The 21,445-nt window shown below is 42.8% G+C and overlaps 1 protein-coding gene across 1 annotated transcript in view; it reads right to left on the bottom strand.

Annotated features, from left to right (window-relative positions):
* Positions 1–3,237: 3,237 nt before the first annotated feature.
* TRAF3IP1 (TRAF3 interacting protein 1) overlaps positions 3,238–21,445 on the bottom strand; it is a 144,302-nt gene continuing 126,094 nt past the window's right edge. Inside the window, exons 18-19 of the mRNA XM_050969446.1 lie at positions 17,897–18,120; positions 3,238–5,689 (exon numbers count right to left, since the gene is read on the bottom strand). Coding sequence (XP_050825403.1) covers positions 5,524–5,689; positions 17,897–18,120 — 390 coding nt within the window. The 3' untranslated portion in view covers positions 3,238–5,523. The remainder of the gene's footprint in view (positions 5,690–17,896; positions 18,121–21,445) is intronic.

The raw sequence follows: 21,445 nt of genomic DNA, 5'->3' as shown, positions 1-21,445 counted from the left end.
GGTAGAGACAAGGCTTGACAGCCTGAGTGCAGTGACACCTTCAGCCTGGCCTGAGCAGTTTTGGAAGGGAACAGGACACCAGGGAACAACTCCCTGCCAGCAGAGCTCCACCGGGAGCCTGTGGCTCAGTGTAGAGATGCTCCCTAAAATTTTAACTGCTCTGAAGCAGAGAATAGACAGAGTGGGAGGCTAATGAACTGTATTGAGGAGCTCCACAGTGGTCTGAAAAGAACCTACTCATTGACAGCGTAATGTAAACCTGCTAGGCACCTTGGCAAAGGTGGTGCAATGCCCTCAGGTAGCGCCACCAACTCGGAGCTTGGGGAGTTCTTTCCAGGCACCCTGACCCATCGGTGGAATCTGCACATCATGACGGAACTCTTATGCCCAAGACAAAAGAAACAGTAGCCTATCTTCCCTTGCATAAATATTAGCGCACAGGAGAATACAGGCGTGTGATAGTCATATGGAACCCCAGTTTTACCTTCAGTAGTAGCCCTTCCTTTCTGGACTTTATCCAAATGGTGAATCAGGCATTATTGCATCAACTTGTGTGTTAGCAATAATTCCAACAGAGAGAGCATTAGTCATGTGTTGTAAAGAACAGAGCTTCCAATACTCTTTTTACACCTTCAGAATTCCCCCGTTTCCTCTCCACTCCCACAAAAGCCCCACATCACTGCAGCCTGCTATTGTGATGATGGAAGCTGGGACAGAGGCCTAAGGGCAGTACACTCTTGTTCTATCTGGGCTAGGGAATGAGCCATTCTATTTCCCCTGGGGCTAACAATAGCAATGAAGACATGGCAGCAGAGATGACAATACAGGTTAGCTGCTCCAATACATACGCAGGGTCATACAGCCCATGCTGCTGCGGCTTCACTGCTGCGGTTACTCAGGGTACATCTACACTACGGATTATTCCGATTTTACATAAACTGGTTTTGTAAAACATTGTATAAAGTCGAGTGCACGCAGCCACACTAAGCACATTAATTCGGCGGTGTGCGTCCATGGTCCGAGGCTAGCGTCAATTTCCGGAACGTTGCACTGTGGGTAGCTATTCCGTAGCTATCCCATAGTTCCCACAGTCTCCCCTGCCCCTTGGAATTCTGGGTTGAGATCCCAGTGCCTGATGGGGCAAAAATCATTGTCGCGGGTGGTTCTGGGTAAATGTCGTCAGTCATTCCTTCCTCCAGGAAAGCAACGGCAGACAATCATTTCGTGCCCTTTTTCCCTGGATTGCCCTGGCAGACACCATAGCACGGCAACCATGGAGCCCGTTCAGCTTTTTTTTACTGTCACCATCTGTGTACTGGATGCCGCTGACAGAGGTGATACTGCAGTGCTACACAGCTGATTCATTTGCTTTTCCATGATAGCAGAGATGGTTATCAGTTGTTCTGTACCATCTACTGCCATTGTAAATTGGCGATGAGATGACAGTTATCTGTGGTTCTGTACCGTCTGCTGCTATCATGAGTGCCCCTGGCTGAGGTTGGCCGGGGGCGCAAAGGCAAAAATGGGAATGACTCCCCAAATCAATCCCTCCTTTAGGGTATCTAAAAATAGAGTCAGTCCTGCCTAGAATATGGGGCAAGTGTACTAGAGAATCAGTGTACTAGAGAACCAGAGAGCATAGCTGCTCCATGTCATATCCTGCAGAAATGATGAGCTGCATGCCATTCACAGGGGCTGCCCCTCCAACAACCCCACTTGTTGCTTCCCTCCTCCCCAACCTTCCTGGGCTACCATGGCAGTGTCCCCCCCATTTGTGTCATGAAGTTATAAAGAATGCAGGAATAAGAAACAGTGATTTGTTAGTGAGATAAAATGAGGGGGAGGCAGCCTCCAGCTACTATGATAGTCCAGGCAGGACATTAAGCGGTGTGGAGGAGAGAAGCCCAGCATCCCGCTGTTATGATAGTCCAGGCAGTACATAATCTTTTCTTTACACATGAAAGGGAGGGGGCTGATTGGAGCTCAGCCCCTAGTTGCTATGATGAAGACGGTTACCAGCTGTTCTGGACCATCTACTGGGAATGACCAGGAATCATTCCTATTTTTACCCAGGCGCCCCCCTCGGCCAGCCTCACCTGAGGCCAGCCAGGGCTATTCAGCAGCTATCAAGCATATTGTACCATCTACTACCGGGCAGAGGAGAGGAGTGGATACTGCTCTTTACTGCTGCAGCATTGCGTCTACCAGCAGCATTCAGTACACACAGGGTGACATTAAAAAAAGTCAAGAAACGATTTTTTTTCCCTTTTCTTTCATGTGGGGGGGCGGAGGGGGTACATTGACGAGCTATACCTGAGCCACCCCAGACAATGTGTTTGACCCTACAGGCATTGGGAGCTCAGCCAAGAATGCAAATACTTTTCGGGGACTGTGGGATAGCTGGAGTCCTAAGTCCCCCCTCCCTCCCTCCATGAGCATCCATTTGATTCTTTGGCTTTCCGTTACGCTTGTCACGCAGCACTGTGTAGCCTGGAGATTTTTTTCAAACGCTTTGGCATTTCGTCTCTGTAACAGAGCTCTGATAGAACAGATTTGTCTCCCCATACAGTGATCAGATCCAGTATCTCCCGTACAGTCCACGCTGGAGCTCTTTTTGGATTTGGGACTGCATCGCCACCCATGCTGATCAGAGCTCCATGCTGGGCAAACAGGAAATGAAATTCAAAAGTTCACGGGGCTTTTCCTGTTTACCTGGCCACTGCATCCGAGTTCAGATTGCTGTCCAGAACAGTCACAGTGGTGCACTGTGGGATACCGCCCAGAGGCCAATACTGTCAATTTGCGGCCACACTAACCGTAATCCGATATGGTAATACCGATTTTAGCGCTACTCCTCTCGTTGGGGAGGAGTACAGAAATCGATTTAAAGAGCCCTTTATATCGATATAAAGGGCCTCACAGTGTGGACGGGTACAGCATTAAATTGGTTTAATGCTGCTAAAATCGGTTTAAACGTGTAGTGTAGACCAGGCCTCAGATTATGTAGATCAAAGCTAGTTTGGGTATGTTTATATGTGCTGTAGTCACCCCTCTGCTGCATGGATGTTTACTGAAAAGTCCTCTCAGGGGCTCAGCCTGGAGGCAGTGTTATTACATTAATAAGAATTTACAACACTTTTTCCAAACAAGTGGACTTAAAAAAAACCCACTTACATTTCCAAAAAGGTAATTCAACTACTATTTCAAACGTGAACTATCACAATCCAAACACTCCACTTCATAAAAAAATAGGTGATCATTTTTAATAATTTTTATATAAAAAGAAAAATAATTTTATAATACAATTTGATATTCTACTTTGTACAATTTTTTGCTCACACACAGTATATTTGTTATGTTTTTCTACAGAAACAGTCCTAGTCGGATTTACAGATTTATGCAAGGCTTACATACGACCCTGAAGATCAACAGAACTTCGGATGGTGTATCCTGTTGAGAGTGTATAATTAAGACTAACTTCCAAGTGCCCATCAACACAGGTGGCTTAGTTCTAGCATAAACAAAGACTTGGATCTAATCTTTTACCTTAACATTTTTGACCGATTCCAAAGAAAGGCCTTAACTCCAATGTATCAGAGGTCTTGGTAGTTTTTTCATAAAGCCTTTTCAGGGGAAGCAACATGGCATCCTACTCAAAGGGATTATTTTGCTTATATACATTTGAAGTGATATTTGTAATATTCCTTAAAGAATGAATATTCTGCTCAGAAAACTGAACTGTGCTAAGACATCACCCCAAAAGTCTCATTAGTGAGAAACTTATCTAGAAAAAATGAGTAAAGAATCAATCACTTAAAGCCAGCAAGTGCATGCTCACATGGTATAAACCTTGTTCTACAGACAAATGAGATTGATCAATTCAGTTACAGTCTAGTCCAGGGCTAACTGAAATGCTGTACTGAACCAGTTTTAAGTCTCCAATGCGTCTTTAAAATTCCTATCAACAGTGACATACCAAAGTTGAAAATGGAGATGCATCCATTCCTCTCTCCTATGGAGAGCATCTAAAATGTCACATTTTGTAGCGTTTGAGAAACGAGCCAGAAAAGGTCAAGACGTCACACAGTGCAGATTTGCTAACACACAGATGAATGTTTTCTAGTTTACACGCAATAAAAAAATGGAACAGAAGAGGTACTTGTACATTATAAAACCTTGAAAGAATGGCCTAAACTTTGGAGGAAGCTAGAATTCTCTGCATTTCACATTAAGTTTAGCTCAATGTACTTGTGCTAGAAGTCTGATCAGGACTAATTTTTAGGCCCGAAGCAGAACCCAAGGCCATGAGGGTTGATTTGTTTTCCAACCTGACCCCAACTCCACCCCTTCTCCCATGAACCTGAGTCCCCACTGCCACCTCCTGCCTCTGGGGTCAGCAGTGCTCTTCCTGCTTGGGGTCAGTGCAACTGTAGCGGCATGCCCTATCAGCTGCATGCCCTGCTCTTGCCATCCACCGCCCCTGCTGCTGTGTAGCGAGAAGTCCTGTCACTCCATGGTGGGTACACTCACTCTGGACTGCATTAAGGTGGTGGCATGTAGCCAACACTGCACCCAGGAGCAGAAGTGGCAGAGGAGAGCAGACCTGACCCCAGGAGGGTCCAGTTGTTTTCCCACCTGACCTGGACCTGACACTTGGGTCCCAACCAGGTTGCAGGGCTCTAATTTGTGCCACATTTGAATATGTTTTTCAAATTCATGAACATGCCGTGCTGGGCCCTTACACACAGTATGCTGGAGAGGTCAGCAGGAAAACAAGCTGGCAGTTAACTAAAATCATTGGAATAATTCATGTACAAAAAACGTACATGAACATGCATTTGGGAGGAAATGGGTACTTTAATTAATCCTTTCCAAATGAATGTATGCAATAAAAATGGAATTAACACCTGTGCATATAAAATACTTTAGATCCTTTCCATGGTGATGCTTGTACTAAATTTTATAGGCTCTCCTAATAAAATTCCGTGAGAGCTATGGAAATATGACATCACTCTTGTGACGATATAAGGAGCCATATCATAAACAATGTTTTATTTCTGGAGCATTTACAGATTTCTTTTCAGGAGTTGTAAATCACTGAAACTATTGCAGACCATTCTGATCTGTAGGGATTTCAGAACTTTCTGCAAAAAAGGTACTAGATACCATTTTTCATGACATCATGGTAGCCCATTTTTGCCCAGTAGGAAAAAAGGGGCAAGCCTGAGCTAGTTATAAAATGGGGTCAGGGAGGGCAAGTGGGTTATAAATAGCAAATAACGCTATCATAGCAGCCTATGTCTAATGACACTTAAGAGATACTTTCAAAGCTCTAGAAGAAATCCGAATTCATGTAATTTGACATGGATAATACCAACCTCACAAGTAAATTGAATGTAATGTGTATAAACTAATATGAAATTTTATAGGCCATTGTTCTTAGGTGCTTTATTTGTACAGTTTCTCTTAATTCTTTTCCCTTTTCTGTCTTTATTTGGTAAGAATATATGTTCCTCCTTCTTTTCACCTTCTCGTAGATAAGTTAATATTGAGAACCATCTTCCGGATTTTTTCTTCCTTCTTTAAAATATTAGCCTTTACAGTACAAATCTTGTCTTGCTGGTCTTTAATCAACTGTTCCAACTCAGCCAGCTCTGCTTTTAAGGGCTCCACAGCGCTGTCTGTGATGCTGAAAGAGAAACAGCACGCTACATTTCAGGGGAATGTTACACTGTTCTGCATTATTTATGCCTCTGAAACAGTACATGAAATACTTGGAATTTGCAAAGAATTTTTAAATCAAACCCACCCTTCCTGAAACAGACAGAATTAGTGAGACAGCTGAAGGGAAAATGAACACAGATAGAGAAGTAGATTGTCGAAGAGCTACCCCTCAGGGCCGGCTCCAGGCACCAGCGCAGCAAGCAGGTGCTCGGGGCGGCCAAGGGAAAGGGGCGGCACATCCGGCAATTCGGCGGCGGGTCCCTGAGTCTCTCTTGGAGAGAAGGAAGTGCCACCCAATTGCCGCTGAAGAATGAAGCGGCAGCTCTAGAGCTGCCGCCGAAGTACCACCGCTCGTGGCTTCCTGCCCCCCCTCCGCCGCTTAGGGCGGCAAAAACGCTGGAGCCGGCCCTGACTACCCTGATGTTTTACCACACAATTCACTGGCTAATGGTGGTTTCATAATCTAAAACTGCCCTCCTGCTAAACTTTGTTTACTTTATGGTTATTTCATCCTCCCAGCCCACCCTACTCTGTCTATTTCATCACCTCCTGCATCCTGTCTGACATGCAGACGCAGAACTCTCTGAGGCTGGGATTGTGGTGCCAAGGCAAGGGGGCTTTGGGTTCCTAGGCACTACCGCAATACAAATAATGCATAATGATCACCCCCCACACAATGAAACTTCTCAGGGGGAGAAGCTGGTTTGCACAGACAAGGAGATGGGGAGGCTGAAGCTATGCCAGAGGCTCAGACGTAGTTCAGTGACAAGAAAGGAAAGTTTTCCTGGCAAGGACTGACAGTCTTTCCACTGGCAGCTAACCTGGGCAAGGAAAGAACTCCGGCAGTTGGGGACCAAATGGCCTCTTTGAAACCTCAGCCCTGAATGTTCAGTGCTACAAGGGGTCACTTGCACAGCTACAGATCCATTTCCGAGAAGGGTCCTGAAGTTCAGTGGCACAAGATTGCACATAGCATAAATGAGAATATGCTGCCATGAGGCTCAAAGAACTGTAACCTATTAGCTGCAAACCCGGGCAGGAATCGCACATTGCAAAGGGACTTCTCTATTAATAAACGAACTCATGAGTAAGGGTGGGTTTTCTTCGTTTGTTTACATGAATTGAGATGTTTTATTTTAAACAAATATGCACCGTTCCTAAATGCTTTACTTAAGGTCCTACAGTTAAGGCAGTGCTGGACTGAAGTGCCTTGTAGCAGTTCAGAATTACACACACACACTCGCTGGAGTCATCATTTAGAAGTTCTTATTTCATAACCTTTCAATTCTCCTTCCTTTCCACAAATCACAAAAAAGTATCAATGAAAATTGCACTTGGATTTCCCCAATGGGACCCATTAATTGTCTTCCACAGAAGTAAAGAAAACAACACTGTGCATCCAAGTTATACTACATATGGGAAACATTGTCTTCTCCATGGTTGATATGGAGTAATTTTTTCCGGAAAGATGTGAACTGCCATAAAGTTATGATGATCTTATTAGGATTTCACTATGAATCTGGCCAAGAACATATTGTTGTAGAGTTTTTGATTTTTTATTTCTTCTTTATGTGAAAACTGAATGGCTATTACGAGGAGATGTTAGGCTCTCCATTGTTAAAGTAGAAGCCAGCAGGGTGGATTGATTTAAACAAACAATTTAAGTCACCAATTCTAATCATGATTTAAATCAGCAAGCAGAAAACTTTGACTGAAGTCTTCAATTTTAATTGTGTTCTGCATTTGTACTTTATTTATTTTCCTAAAGAAAAAAAGTTCATTCTCATTAACTGGTAACCATTAAAACATGGTGATTTACAACTAAATATAACCTATACACTAAATTTGGTGCTTCTTTTTGTTAACCAGGAGGATATAACACATTATATTTAAGAAATTTCACAACTTAATTTACATTTATTCAAATTCCTAATTTCTACATTTTTATTATGCTACGAAATGGGTAATGATGCATTTCTTATCTACTAGATGATTAATGTTTTACTTGTGATTTTTGTCAAGCTGTATTAGGATGGAAATTTTAAATTCAATTTAAACTGCATAAAAACAGCATTTTATATATATGAATTATATTTATATATATCTGAATAAAGCTATCTTAAATGTGCTGAATACATAAGAAAAAAGTTTATCAAAAAGTTTATCAGATAATGTTTTGCATTTAAAACTAATGGGTTTATTAAACAAAGAAAGTATTATTTGTAGTTAGCGAAGTGAACTGATTGTTTCTAGTTACCATGTCCTTCAGGATTTTAGAACTAACAGATTTCATCCTCTCTCACCTAATTTTTATTCACAGATTGTGAGAGGAAAACAAACTTTCCCGCCTTTTCAATGCCCAATTGATTTCTTAACTTTGAATGAACCAGTCATTGAACTGAGCTAGCTGAATAAAGGGAAATGAAGAAAATATTCTCCCTTCACCTGCAGAAGAGGCTACTGCTGTCAAAAGCTGGTTTATCATTTAGAATAATAGAATCAGAGGTACAGAGGATGCCCTAGCATCCTCTATCTGGGGAGACAAACTGACAGTGGCTTTGGTCTTAAGAAAGGAGGGTCTCAGACATCCTGGTTGAAAAACGTTGTGAGAAGGACTTTGGGTAAGCAACGTCTTATTAGAGAAGAGGGGATCTTGTTAATTATGTTTAGGCTCTAGAATGTGTGTTATGATTTTGTTTTACACGTAATCCTTTGTTTCCAATATTTGTTTGCTATCATCTGAATCCCTGTTCTTTGTTAAATGAATTTATGCTTGTTTTCTCTCTAAACAAATCAGAGGGCTGTGTGTTGAGTGGAGCTGTGACCCAGCACATAACTAGTAAGCTTTGGTGTACTCTTCATTTCGGAACAGAGGATCTGGTAATTCTGGGACTATGACTGGGGTTGGACACCATAGAGATGCTTGGAGGACTAGGGTGTTGGAGTGTATCTATAGCTAGCCTATAAGGGGATGGTAGAGTCTGCATAAGCTGAGAGGTGGGTGCTTGTGTTGCATGTGGCTGGTGGAGTCAGGGAGCTGACCCCTGGTAGGCACAGACAAGGCTTCTGCAAGCTGTGGACAGGTGGTAGCGATGTGGCCCTGGGAGCACCACAATACGCACCAGTGTGAATTCCAAATACTCTCCAGAAAAGGAAGGCCACAATTTGCATCAGCTGAGTTTATCCACAAACCTGTGTAAACTCTACTGGAGCAAATAGTAACTTCCCTGGTCCACACTTGGGATATGCATCTGTGCAACTATATCACGAGACTGCTGGAGTCAGGGCTAATTTCCAGTGTGAGCCAGGTTGCAAACAAGCTACTTCCTCTTAATTACTTGACATTCCATTATCCACTGGGCAATGAATAACCCAGTAGCTCCCCCAAGTGGATCGTTACACTGTATCATCAACAAGCTGGATTAGGTTCACTTTGTATTTCTCATTTCCTCTATGCTTGGATGCAATGCACTGCTTGGGCTTTTTACTGACTATTACTTTTCATTTTATTTTAATTTATTTATTTTAGGTGTAGAAAAATAAATAAGATATCACTGAAAAAAAGCCATTCTCTCTTATGAGGGAGTGTAATTTTCATTTCATCAAATTACAGGATCAAAATTAAACTGGGGGATTTTATTTTTTGGCTGACAACATTTCTTCATTGAATTACTTATTTTTTACTGAGATTAAAATAAAAGAAGAGTAACAAACTACACCTAACGGCTACTCCTACTTCAGCACTTCATAGTTATGGCAAATAGTTGATGCTGGAGATCACCTCTGGAGACAGGGCTATGTTAATAAAAAGCTTCCCAGAGTAAACTGCTTGTGACTTGGATGCTGTTCATCTGCCATTTTTTGACCCCAACAGAGTGCTATACCAGAGGCTGCAAACAGTATCTGCAGAGCAACAGCACTTCCTTCTCAGTCCTCCCCTCAGTGCTCCCCCAAACCAGTGGTTTTTTGTTTTGGCTAGTGCCATTTGGAGTTCTAATATTTATCTACCCCTCCTGATTTAGTTGGGGATTGGTCTTGTTTTGAGCAGGTGGTTGAGGTATGAATCATAGAATATCAGGGTTGGCAGAGACCTCAGGAGGTCATCTAGTCCAACCCCCTGCTCAAAGCAGGACCAATCCCCAACTAAATCATCCCAGCCAGGGCTTTGTCAAGCCTGACCTTAAAAACCTCTAAGGAAGGAGATTCCACCACCTCCCTAGGGAACCCATTCCAGTGCTTCACCACTCTCTGAGTGAAAAAGTTTTTCCTAATATCCAACCTAAACCTCCCTCATTGCAACTTGAGACCATTACTCCTTGTTCTGTCATCTGGTACCATCCTCTTTGGAACCCCCTTTCAGGTAGTTGAAAGCAGCTATCAAATCCCCTCTCATTCTTCTCTTTCGCAGACTAAACAATCCCAGTTCCCTCAGCCTCTCCTCATAAATCATGTGCTCCAACCCCCTAATCATTTTTGTTGCCCTCCACTGGACTCTTTCCAGTTTTTCCACATCCTTCTTGTAGAGTGGGGTCCAAAACTGGACACAGTACTCCAGATGAGGCCTCACCAATGTCGAATAGAGGGGAGTGATCACATCCCTCGATCTGCTGGCAATGCCCCTACTTATACAGCCCAAAATGCCGTTAGCCTTCTTGGCAACAAGGGCACACTTTTGATTCATATCCAGCTTCTCGTCCACTGTAACCCCTAGGTCCTTTTCTGCAGAACTGCTGCCTAGCCACTCGGTCCCTAGTCTGTAGCAGTGCATGAGATTCTTTCTTCCTAAGTGCAGGACTCTGCACTTGTCCTTGTTGAACCTCATCAGATTTCTTTTGGCCCAATCCTCTAATTTGTTTAGGTCCCTCTGTATCCTATCCCTACCCTCCAGTGTATCTACCACTACTCCCAGTTTAGTGTCATCTAAAACTTGCTAAGTTTTCAGTCCACGCCATCCTCCAGATTATTAATGAAGATATTGAACAAAACCAGCCCAAGGACAAACCTTTGGGGCACCCTGCTTGATACGGGTTGCCAACTAGACATGGAGCCATTGATCACTACCCGTTGAGCCTGATGGTCTAGCCAGCTTTCTGTCCACCTTGTAGTCCATTCATCCAATCCATACTTCAACTGGCTGGCAAGTTAGAACTCTGGTTCCAGATGCTTAGCCAGTAACTCAGATCACTAAAACTGGTGGAACTTTCTTTAAAACATACACTATTTAGTATTTTTAAAATTTAATTTAAATGATTTTAATGGATGACAGTAAGTTTAGGCCTTAACATAGGTAGACATTTTCTAATTCAATTTTAAACAGCTTTATGTTTTACGTAGGGCTGTCAAGCGATTAAAAAAAATAATTGCATGATTAATCGCACTGTTAAACAATAATATAATACCATTTAAATATTTTTGGATGTTTTCTACATTTTCAAATATATTGATTTCAATTACAACACAGAATACAAAAGAGTACAGTGCTCACTTTATATTTATTTTTTATTACAAATATTTGCACTGTAAAAAACAAAAAAACCTCTTCTCAACCTGCTGCTCACAAACAGAGAAGAATTAGTAGGGGAAGCAAAAGTGGATGAGAACCTGGAAGGCAGCAACCATGAGATGGTCAAGTTCAGGATCTTGACACAAGAAAGAAAGGAGAGCAGCAAAATACGGACGGTGGATTTCAGAAAAGCAGACTTTGACTCCCTCAGGGAACTGATGGGCAGGATCCACTGGGAGAATAACATGAGGGGGAAAGGAGTCCAGAAGAGCTGGCTGTATTTTAAAGAATCCTTACTGAGGTTGTGGGAACAAACCATCCCAACGTGTAGAAAGAATAGTAAATATGGTAGGTCACCAGCTTGGCTTAACAGTGAAATCCTTGCTGATCTTAAACACAAAAAAGAAGCTTGCAAGAAGTGGAAGATTGGACAAATGACCAGGGAGGAGTATAAAAATATTGCTCAGGCACGCAGGAGTGAAATCAGAAAGGTCAAATCACACTTGGAGTTGCAGTTAGCAAGAGATATTAAGGGTAACAAGAAGGGTTTCTTCAGGTATGTTAGCAAAAAGATGGTGGTGAGGGAAAGCGTGGACCCCTGACTGAATGAGGAAGGCAACCTAGTGACAGAAGATGTGGAAAAAGCTAATGTACTCAATATTTTTTTCGCTTCTATCTTCACAAACAAGGTCAGCTCCCAGACTGCTGCACTGGGCAGCACTGTATGGGGAGGAAGTGACCAGCCCTCTGTGGAGAAAGAAGTGGTTCGGGACTATTTAGAAAAGCTAGACGACCACAAGTCCATGGGGCCGGATGCGCTGCATCTGAGGGTGCTAAAGGAGTTGGCAGATGTGATTGCAGAGCCACTGGCCATTATCTTTGAAAACTCATGGCGATCGGGGGAGGTCCCAGAGACTGGAAAAAGGCTAATGTAGTGCCCATCTTTAAAAAAAAAAGAGGGGAGGAGGAGGAGGATCCGGGGAACTACAGGACAGTCAGCCTCACCTCAGTCCCTGGAAAAATCATGAAGCAGGACCCCAAGAAATTAATTTTGAAGTACTTAGAGGAGAGGAAAGTGATCAGAAACAGTCAGCATGGATTCACCAAGGGTAAGTCATGTCTAACCTAACTGCCTTCTATGATGAGATAACTGGGTCTGTGGAGGAGGGGAAAGCAGTGGATGTGTTATTCCTCGACTTTAGCAAAGCTTTGATATGGTCTCCCACAGTATTCTTGCCAGCAAGTTGAAGACATATGGGCTGGATGAATGGACTATAAGGTGGATAGAAAGCTGACTAGATCGTCGGGCTCAATGGGTAGTGATCAACGGCTCCATGTCTAGTTGGCAACTGGTATCAAGTGGAGTGCCCCAAGGATCGGTCCTGGAGCCGGTTTTGTTCAGTATCTTCAGTAATGATCTGGAGGATGGCGTGGACTGCACTCTCAGCAAGTTTGCAGATGACACTAAACTGGGAGGAGTGGTGATACACTGGAGGGTAGGATAGGATACAAATTAGAGGATTGGGCCAAAAGAAATCTGATGAGGTTCAACAAGGACAAGTGCAGAATCCTGCACTTAGGAAGGAAGAACCCCATGCACTGCTACAGACTAGGGACCGAGTGGCTAGGCAGCAGTTCTGCAGAAAAGGACCTAGGGGTTACTGTGGACAAGAAGCTGGATATGAGTCAACAGTGTACCCTTGTTGCCAAGAAGGCTAACGGCATTTTGGGCTGTATAAGTAGAAGCATTGCCAGCAGATCGAGGGATGCGATCATTCCCCTCTATTCCGCATTGGTGAGGTCTCATCTGGAGAACTGTGTCCGGTTTTGGGTCCCACGCTACAAGAAGGATGTGGAAAAACTGGAAAGAGTCCAGCGGAGGGGGCTGGAGCACATGATTTATGAGGAGAAGCTGAGGGAACTGAGATCGTTTAGTCTGCAGAAGAGAAGAATGAGGGGGGATTTGATAGCTGCTTTCAGCTACCTGAAAGAGGGTTCCAAAGAGGATGGAGCTAGACTGTTCTCAGTGGTAGCAGATGACAGAACAAGGAGTAATGGTCTCAAGTTGCAGTGGGAGAGGTTTAGGTTGGATATTAGGAAAAACTTTTTCACTAGGAGGGTGGTGAAGCAAAGGGATGGGTTACCTAGGGAGGTGATGGAATCTCCTTCCTTAGAGGTTTTTAAGGTCAGGCTTGACAAAACCCTGGCTGAGATTATTTAGTTGGGGATTGGTCCTGCTTTGAGCAGGGGATTGGACTAGATGACTTCCTGAGGTCCCTTCCAACCTTGATATTCTATGATTCTATGAAAAGAAATAGTATAATTCAATTCACCTAATATAAGTATTGTAGTGCAATATCTTTATCATGAAAGTTGAACTTACAAATGTAGAATTATGTACAAAAAAATAACTGCATTCAAAACTAAAGCAATGTAAAACTTCAGCACCTACAAATCCACACTTCAGCCAATCACTCAAACAAGTTTTGTTACATTTGCAGGAGGTAATGCTGCCTGCTTCTTGTTGACAACGTCACCTGAAAGTGAGAACAGGCATTCTCACAGCACTGTGGCAGCTGGCGTCACAAGATATTTACGTGCCAGATGCGCTAAAGATTCATACGTCCCTTCATGCTTCAACCACCATTCCAGTGGAAGTGCATCCGTGCTGATGACTGGTTCTACTCGATAACGATCCAATGCAGAGCAGACTGCTGCATGTTCATTTTCATCATCTGAGTCAGATGCCACCAGCAGAGGGCTGATTTTCTTTTTTGGTGGTTCAGGTTCTGTAGTTTCCGAATCGAAAACGTTGCTCTTTTAAGACATCTGAAAGCATGCTCCATACCTTGTCCTCTCAGATTTTGGACAGCACTTCATATTCTTAAACCTTGCCGTAGGTATTTTTAGAAATCTCACATTTGCATTTTGTCAATTCTGCAGCGACAGTGTTCATAAATCAAACACATGTGCTGGGTCATCATCTGAGACTGCTATAACATGAAATATATGGCAGAATGCGTGTAAAACAGAACAGGAGACATACAATTCTCCCCCAAGGAGTTCACTCACAAATTTTATTAACACACTATTTTTTTTAACAAACATCGTCAGCATGGAAGCATGTCCTCTGGAATGGCGGCTGAAGTATGAAGGGGCATATTAATTTTTAGCATATCTGGCATGTAAATACCTTGCAATGACAGCTACAAAAGTGCCATGTGAAGATCTGTTCCCACTTTCAGGTGACATTGTAAATAAGAAGCAGGAAGCAGTTATCTCCTATTGTAAACAAACTTGTTTCTCTTAGCAATTGGCTGAACAAGAAGTAGAATTGAGTGGACTTGTAGGCTCTAAAGTTTTACATTGTTTTGTTTTTGAGTGCAATTATGTAACAAAAAGAAAATCTACATTTGTAAGTTACACTTTCACAATAGAGATTGCACTACAGTACTTGTATGAGGTGAATTGAAAAATACTATTTATTTTGTTTATCATTTTTACAGTGCAAATATTTGTAACGAAAACTAATATAAAGTGAGCACTGTACACTGTATTCTGTGTTGTAACAGAAATCAATATATTTTGAAATGCAGAAAAACAACCAAAAATATTTAATAAATTTCAATTGGTAATCTATTGTTTAACAGTGCAATTAATTGCGATAAAATTTTTAAATTGCAGTTAATTTTTGTGAGTTAATCATGTGAGTTAACTATGATTAATCAACAGCCCTAGTTTTAATAATATAAACCTGTATTTAATTTAAATTTTAAATTTTTTTTCATTGATCCTGAAAATGAGCTTTTCATCATAATGCCCAGTTTGGACACAAATCCCTGAAAAAAAAAAAATCAATCCACCCAAAATGTAAAATGCACAGTCTTGTCCAGAGCATAATTTTTCTCAAAAGTTAAAGAGGCATATAAGAGCCCAGCAAGGCATGTACAGTGTACAGCTGTCCTGTGAGAGCACAATGAAGGTAGATGAGAGGCATGGCATGAGCAATGTTCTTCCACTAGCTAAGCATAGACACGGGGAGCCCTGAGTTCCACTGCTAGCTCTGTCTAACACTCTATGTAAGTTGGAGTGAGTCACTTAACCTCTGGGCCTCAGCTTCTCGATCCATAAACTATAGTTAACACCATTTCCCTACTTTTTACAGGAGTGTTGTGTGACGTTGAAAAGTGTGTGGAGATTCTTGGATAGAAGGAGCTATGTAAATGCAAGATACTAATATCATTACACTTCACATACAAACCATAGCCCTAACTTATTCTCATCTCAACCATTAAACTCCTGTGCCAGATGTCAGAAATGTATAGTTTTAACCCTCTACTACGTAATGTGATGGGGCTTCTTGCACTCCAGAACATCCTAAAATCAAGCCTTCCATTTAGGCTACATATATAGTACCATGTAAACTAGCATGCATGTCCTGAAGGCAGCAGCTGTAGATAAAACAGTGCAAGCACAAGGATTTAAAACAGAAGTAGGCAACCTGCGGCACGCAAGCTGATTTTCAGTGGCACTCACACTGCCCAGGTCCTGGCCATCAGTCCAGGGGCCTCTGCATTTTAATTTAACTTTAAATGAAGCTTCTTAAACATTTTAAAAACCTTATTTGCTTTACATATAACAATAGTTTAGTTCTATGTTACAGACTTACAGAAAGAGACCTTCTAAAAACGTTAAAATGTATGTCTGGCACGTGAAACTTTAAATCAGAGTGAATAAATGAAGACTCAGCACACCACTTCTGAAAGGTTGCTGAACCCTGGTTTAAAATGTCCCCAGCTATCCAGGTTTATGGTGATACCAGGAAGAAATATATCTGTTACTTGACTTTAAATCATTTCAAGTACAAGAAGCAATGGGCTTCATTTGCAGCAAGGGAGATTTAGGTTAGATATTTGAGAAAAACTTCCTAACTAAAAGGGGAGTTAAGCTCTGGAATAGGCTTCCAAAGGAGGTGGAATCCCCATCACTGGAGATTTTTAAGAACAGGTTGAACAAACATCTGTCAGGGATGGTCTAGGTTTACTTGGTCTTGATCAGCACAGGAGGTTGGACTAGCTGACCTCCAGAGGTCCCTTCTAGCTCCACACTTCTATTATTCTAACACAGGAATACAGTTAGTGGTGGTTCACTGAAGGCAGACCATTTCGGATTCCTTAATCCTGCATTTTCATAATTTGCTTTAGTTAATTGTAAGCATAACTTTACTCTTCTGCTTTTCCAACTTTTTTTAAACTACACTGTTATGATTGTTTTTTCTATTCAATTATTTTTATATATTTAAAGTTTCACTCCATTTAAACCCTTTCCCCCCACTGTAAGTATTTATTAAGCTCCAAAGAAAATCCAGTTTTAATGTAGCGTTGAGGTTTCAAGCTCAAGCAGACGAGTGAGGATTAGTGTGTTAGGGTTTTATAGTTGAAACTGCTCTGCAGACTTAACTGTTGTGGACACTACTACGAAGTACTCATTAAAATAACTGCTTTATAGATTTCTTATCCCAACATAACATCTAATATACACCTGTCAGGGTTCACCTGCCCACTCTGAACTCAGGCGTACAAATGTGGGGACCCGCATGAAAGATCCTCTAAGCTTATATTCTACCAGCTTATGTTAAAACTTTACCAAGGCACAAAGTCCTTTCCTTGTTCTTGGATGGTATTGCTGCCACCACCAAATGATTTACAGAAAAATTCAGGGAAGGGTCACTTGGAATCCCTATCCCCCACAAGTCCCTTCGCCCCCTTTCCTGGGGAGGCTTGAGAATAATATACCAACCAATTTCCTTGGCAATGAGGGCACAGACCAGACCCTTTGTCTTCGGGACACGGAAAATCAATCAGGTTCTTAAAAGAAGAACTTTATAATAAAGAAAAAAGTAAAGTAATCACACCTGCAAAACCAGGCTGGAAGGTAACTTTACAGGGTAATAAAAAGATTTAAAAAACAGGATTCCCCACTAGGCTCAGCTTCACAGTTACAAAACAGAATAAATCTACCTCTGTAGCATAAGAAAATTCATAAGCTAAAACAAACGATAACCTAACGCATTTCCTTGGCTTACTTACAATTTCTGTAACTTTAGATGGATTATTCCAGGTATATTTTCAGGAGATGTTGTTCTTTGTTTGCTCCTCTCTCCAAATGGAGAGAGAAGCCAAGCAGGTACAACAAATAAATCCTTCCCCTCAGATTTGAAAGTATCTTCTTTCCTCATTGGTCCTTCTGGTCATGTGCCAACTAGGTTATTGATCTGTTTAACCCCTCACAGATAAGGCAATTCAGTACAGCTGCCAAGGAGGGATTTTATGCTACTCTTGCCTCTATATTTATGACAAGATCACATAACATTTGTTTGCATTACATGGATATCCATGTAGGCTCTTGGAAAGGGTGTGGAAAATGGTCAGTATTTCAGAGGTACCTCTATCTGCCATAGAACTCATTTAACATAATTTATTCACATAACAGAAGAGCTGAAAAGACTTTAAAATCTGGGTTAAACCAGAACCTTGTAGAACACATGAAACTTACTTTTTTTTTAAACAAAAAGTAATTAAAATTGTAGAGACAGCAATTTGTAATTCAGCCTGTCCCAGGTGGCAAACCAGCCTTGTCCTGAGGACACTCTTCTTTAGCTATCCTTACCTCTGCTCCTTCTGGAGAGCCTCTGCATGCTGCCTGTTCTCATGCTGCCACATTTGCAGTTCGTTCTTCATGGAGTCCATGTCCTCTTGAATGTAGTCCATGATTTTCCCAAGAGGAAGTGCACTCCGACACAGCGTCTGAATAGACGCACGAAACTTCTCTATTTCTTTTGATACTAGGTCCTTCTCCTTTCTCCTGGCTGCTTCTGACAAAAGCGGCTTCTCCTAATTAAATTGATTTAAAAAAAGCAACAACAAAAAAAACAGGGAAAACATGAAGTCAAGAAAGGCCCTGAACATTTTTAAGAGGTGAACTAAAAAGAATGTTAAAAACAGGAAGCTGTGCATTGTAAAGAGGATGATTAAGACTAACTGCAATAAAGCTATAAAGCCAAAGCAGCATTCTAGAAGAGGTCAGCAGTATCTCCACTTCACTGAAAAGTGCTTGTCACAGAACCATGTAGTAACAGTAGTAGCCACATTAAAACAGAATGATTTCCAGATCATTCAAGGCAAAAAAGTGTAAGTTAAATTACAAGTGCAAATTCACTTTTGGCAATGCACAGTTCACGTGACATCACACAACGATGACGCTCAAAGGAAAAAAGAAGGTCTCATTTAATCTGATTCTTGAATCTGTATGTAAAGAGGCAACATCCCTACTGTCCAAACTGAACTACTGGAGACAATATCCCCCCAGGATTCTCAGTCCTGGCAGAGCTCTCCTAATTCATAAAGATTTGTTTTGTAACCCTTGAGGGCAATGGGAACAGGGTGAGTACAAACCAGGCACCCCACTGCAGAGTGTAATTGTTGCCCAAACATTCCAATCTGTTCCTTTAACTGAATGGGTGGCCATTTGCCCAAAAAGAAGGATCAGTGGAACATCAAAAGCATTTGAGAGAAAAATCTATAAAAAGGCTAGTGTGGAATTCTGACGGGAGGTGAGTGGGATTCCTGCAAGATGGAATCTTCAGAACCCATGTGGCTAGTCTTCTCTTTAGCTAGGACCCTCTCATCACCAGCTTCTCATGGGGAGGGTGCTAAACAGCTTAAGCAGCGTTCTTGGGAAGGATATACTTGACTGCCTTAAGACAAAGAAGCTGTGTGAGGAGTCTGCCACATCTCCTTAACCCAGCGGTGGGCAAACTATGGCGCATCTGGCCTGCGGGACTGTCCCCCATCCCCGTGGCATTACGTCCCTACAGCCTCGTGGGGAGGGAAGGCTCCATGTGCTTCTCTCACCTGCAGGCACTGCTCCCCACAGTTCCCATTGGCCAGGAACAGGGACCCGCAGCCAATGGGAGCTTCAGGGAGGTATTCACAGGCAAGGACAGTGCGTGTAGCCCTCTGCCCCCCTCTCCCAGGGGCCGCAGGGGCACGTGCCAGCATCTTCCGGGAGTGGCACAATGCAGGGCCAGGACAGACAGACAGATGGACGGACCGGCAGGGAGCCTCTTAGCCCAGCTGCGCACTGCTGCCACCCCAGAGCCGCTCCAGGGAAGAAGCACCAGGCTGGAGCCCACACCTCAAACCCGTCCTGCACCCAATCCCCTGCTGTACCCAACCCCCTGCCCACAGCCCTGTCGCACCCCACACCCCAAAGCCCTGCCCAGAGCCCCCTGCCGCACCCCACAGCCCAACCCCCTGCCTTGAGCCCCCCGCCACACCCCACACCCTCCTGCACCCAACTCCCTGCCCTGAGCCCCCTGCTGCACCCACACACTCCTGCACCCCAATCCCCCACCCTGAGCCCCCTCCCACACTCTGCACCCCAACTCCTTGCCCTAAGCCCCTTCCTCTGCACTGCACCCCCTCCCACACCCCTGCCCCAGCCCTACATTCATGGCCCTGCATGCTATTTCCCCACCCAGATGTGGCCCTCAGGCCAAAAAGTTTGCCCACCCGTGCCTTAACCAGTGGGTCCAAAATAGGTGTACGGCCATGGCATCCTTTACTGGACAAGAGTTGCTGGCCCAGGATCTTAACAACTGTGTCCTTGTAGGTTCCTGGACCAGCTTCAACCAAAAATCAGCTGACTTGGACAGGTTCTGTAAGAACTGAGGAAAGGTAGGTTCCTCCCCATGGAATCACTAAAGGACTGTTCTGGGGGAAAGTATATGGCATCCGAAGTATTCTTCAGCTCATCCTAGTCCAGCTAACAGCCCTCCTCCACCTGATCGTCCACTCTGTCCTCATTACAGCAGCTGCAATGATAGATTATGCTATACCTTAACTCCAGGAATGCAGCTGCAATTTAGTCCTTCAAAGTGGAGGCTGCCCTCCTGAAAAGGGTAACTCCAAATAATTACAGACTGTGTTATGATAAACATCCTGCTCAAGATAGACACAGAACTGGAACACCTAATAGGCTGTAGTCTGAGGGGCAGAGTATGAGAGGAAATTGGAACAGCACCTGCTTGTAATATTGTCTTCTGACCACTAGTTCTAGCTTATGATAATCAATTTTTTAATTCTTAAAAATACTGAGTTGCCAGCCAAAAAAATTGGAGAAGACGCTTTCCAAAGGATTATGAAAAACTATCAAAGAAGTGAACTATAAAACCACAGCAGGAGAAGGCTGCACATTTACCATGTGAAAGCATTTTAATATTTTAAAGAAGTTTAAAAAGGAGGATACAGTGCTCCACGATGATCTCTAGAACATGAGATCTGATTATTAAATGTGTTGGTGTGAAGCATGACTGCTGAGTATCAGGTCTACTGAATATCATCATGAGACTCCACTGGGTACAACAACATGGTTAGTTGGTGTGGTTCAGCTGGATTGGCACTGGCAAGTCAGTGTGCCCAGTGTGTCACTAATGCAACATGCTGATTTTTGGATAAGATTTGCATAGGCACAGATGGCAGTTTAGGTGTCCAACTAAGACTGGCTTTTGATTAGAGTTGGGGAACTCACTGCCATTTGTGTTTTTTCAAATTTTCCCCCTTGCTGACCCGAGTTCAGTAAATGGATTAAAATTAAAATTAAAGATTTTTAAAAAAATTAAAAGGACAATGGGTGGAATTTTCAAAGCATCCCAAGGGCGTTAGGCACTCAGATCTGACATTCAATGGAAGTTGGTTGCCTAATTCCCTTAGGCACCTTGGAAACTCCTAGCCCACAGCATTTAACTTGGAGTGACGGACCGATATTTGCCTAAAGTGACTAAATCACAATGACCAATCTGACATCATTAACATTCTGTAACAAACCTATTCCCGTGAGCTTTCCTTCAACGCAGCATTTGCTGCAACAGAAATTTCCATCCCCACCTCACCCCACAAGTCCCTCCTTTCTGGATTAATTTTTCTTTCTATTAAAAAAAAGCCAATAGCCAGAGAGCTGGGTTCCAAAATTGAGTTTTCCTTTAGTGCAAAGTTTGTACATGGTGAAGTTAATGTAAATTCCTTTCAGCTATTTAATGGATGCAGGAAAACTATAAAGGTCTTTATTTAACATCCTAGCCCCAGGATTCATCAGTTACTAAAAGCAGTTCCTACAGGCTATATAAATCCAGAGGTGGCAGCCTGGGTGCGCCTCACT

This window comes from Gopherus flavomarginatus, chromosome 10 (assembly GCF_025201925.1).
Source record: "Gopherus flavomarginatus isolate rGopFla2 chromosome 10, rGopFla2.mat.asm, whole genome shotgun sequence".
Taxonomy (NCBI): domain Eukaryota; kingdom Metazoa; phylum Chordata; order Testudines; family Testudinidae; genus Gopherus; species Gopherus flavomarginatus.
The sequence above is the reverse complement of the archived record's forward strand: the minus strand, read 5'-3'. Positions and strand labels throughout refer to the sequence as shown.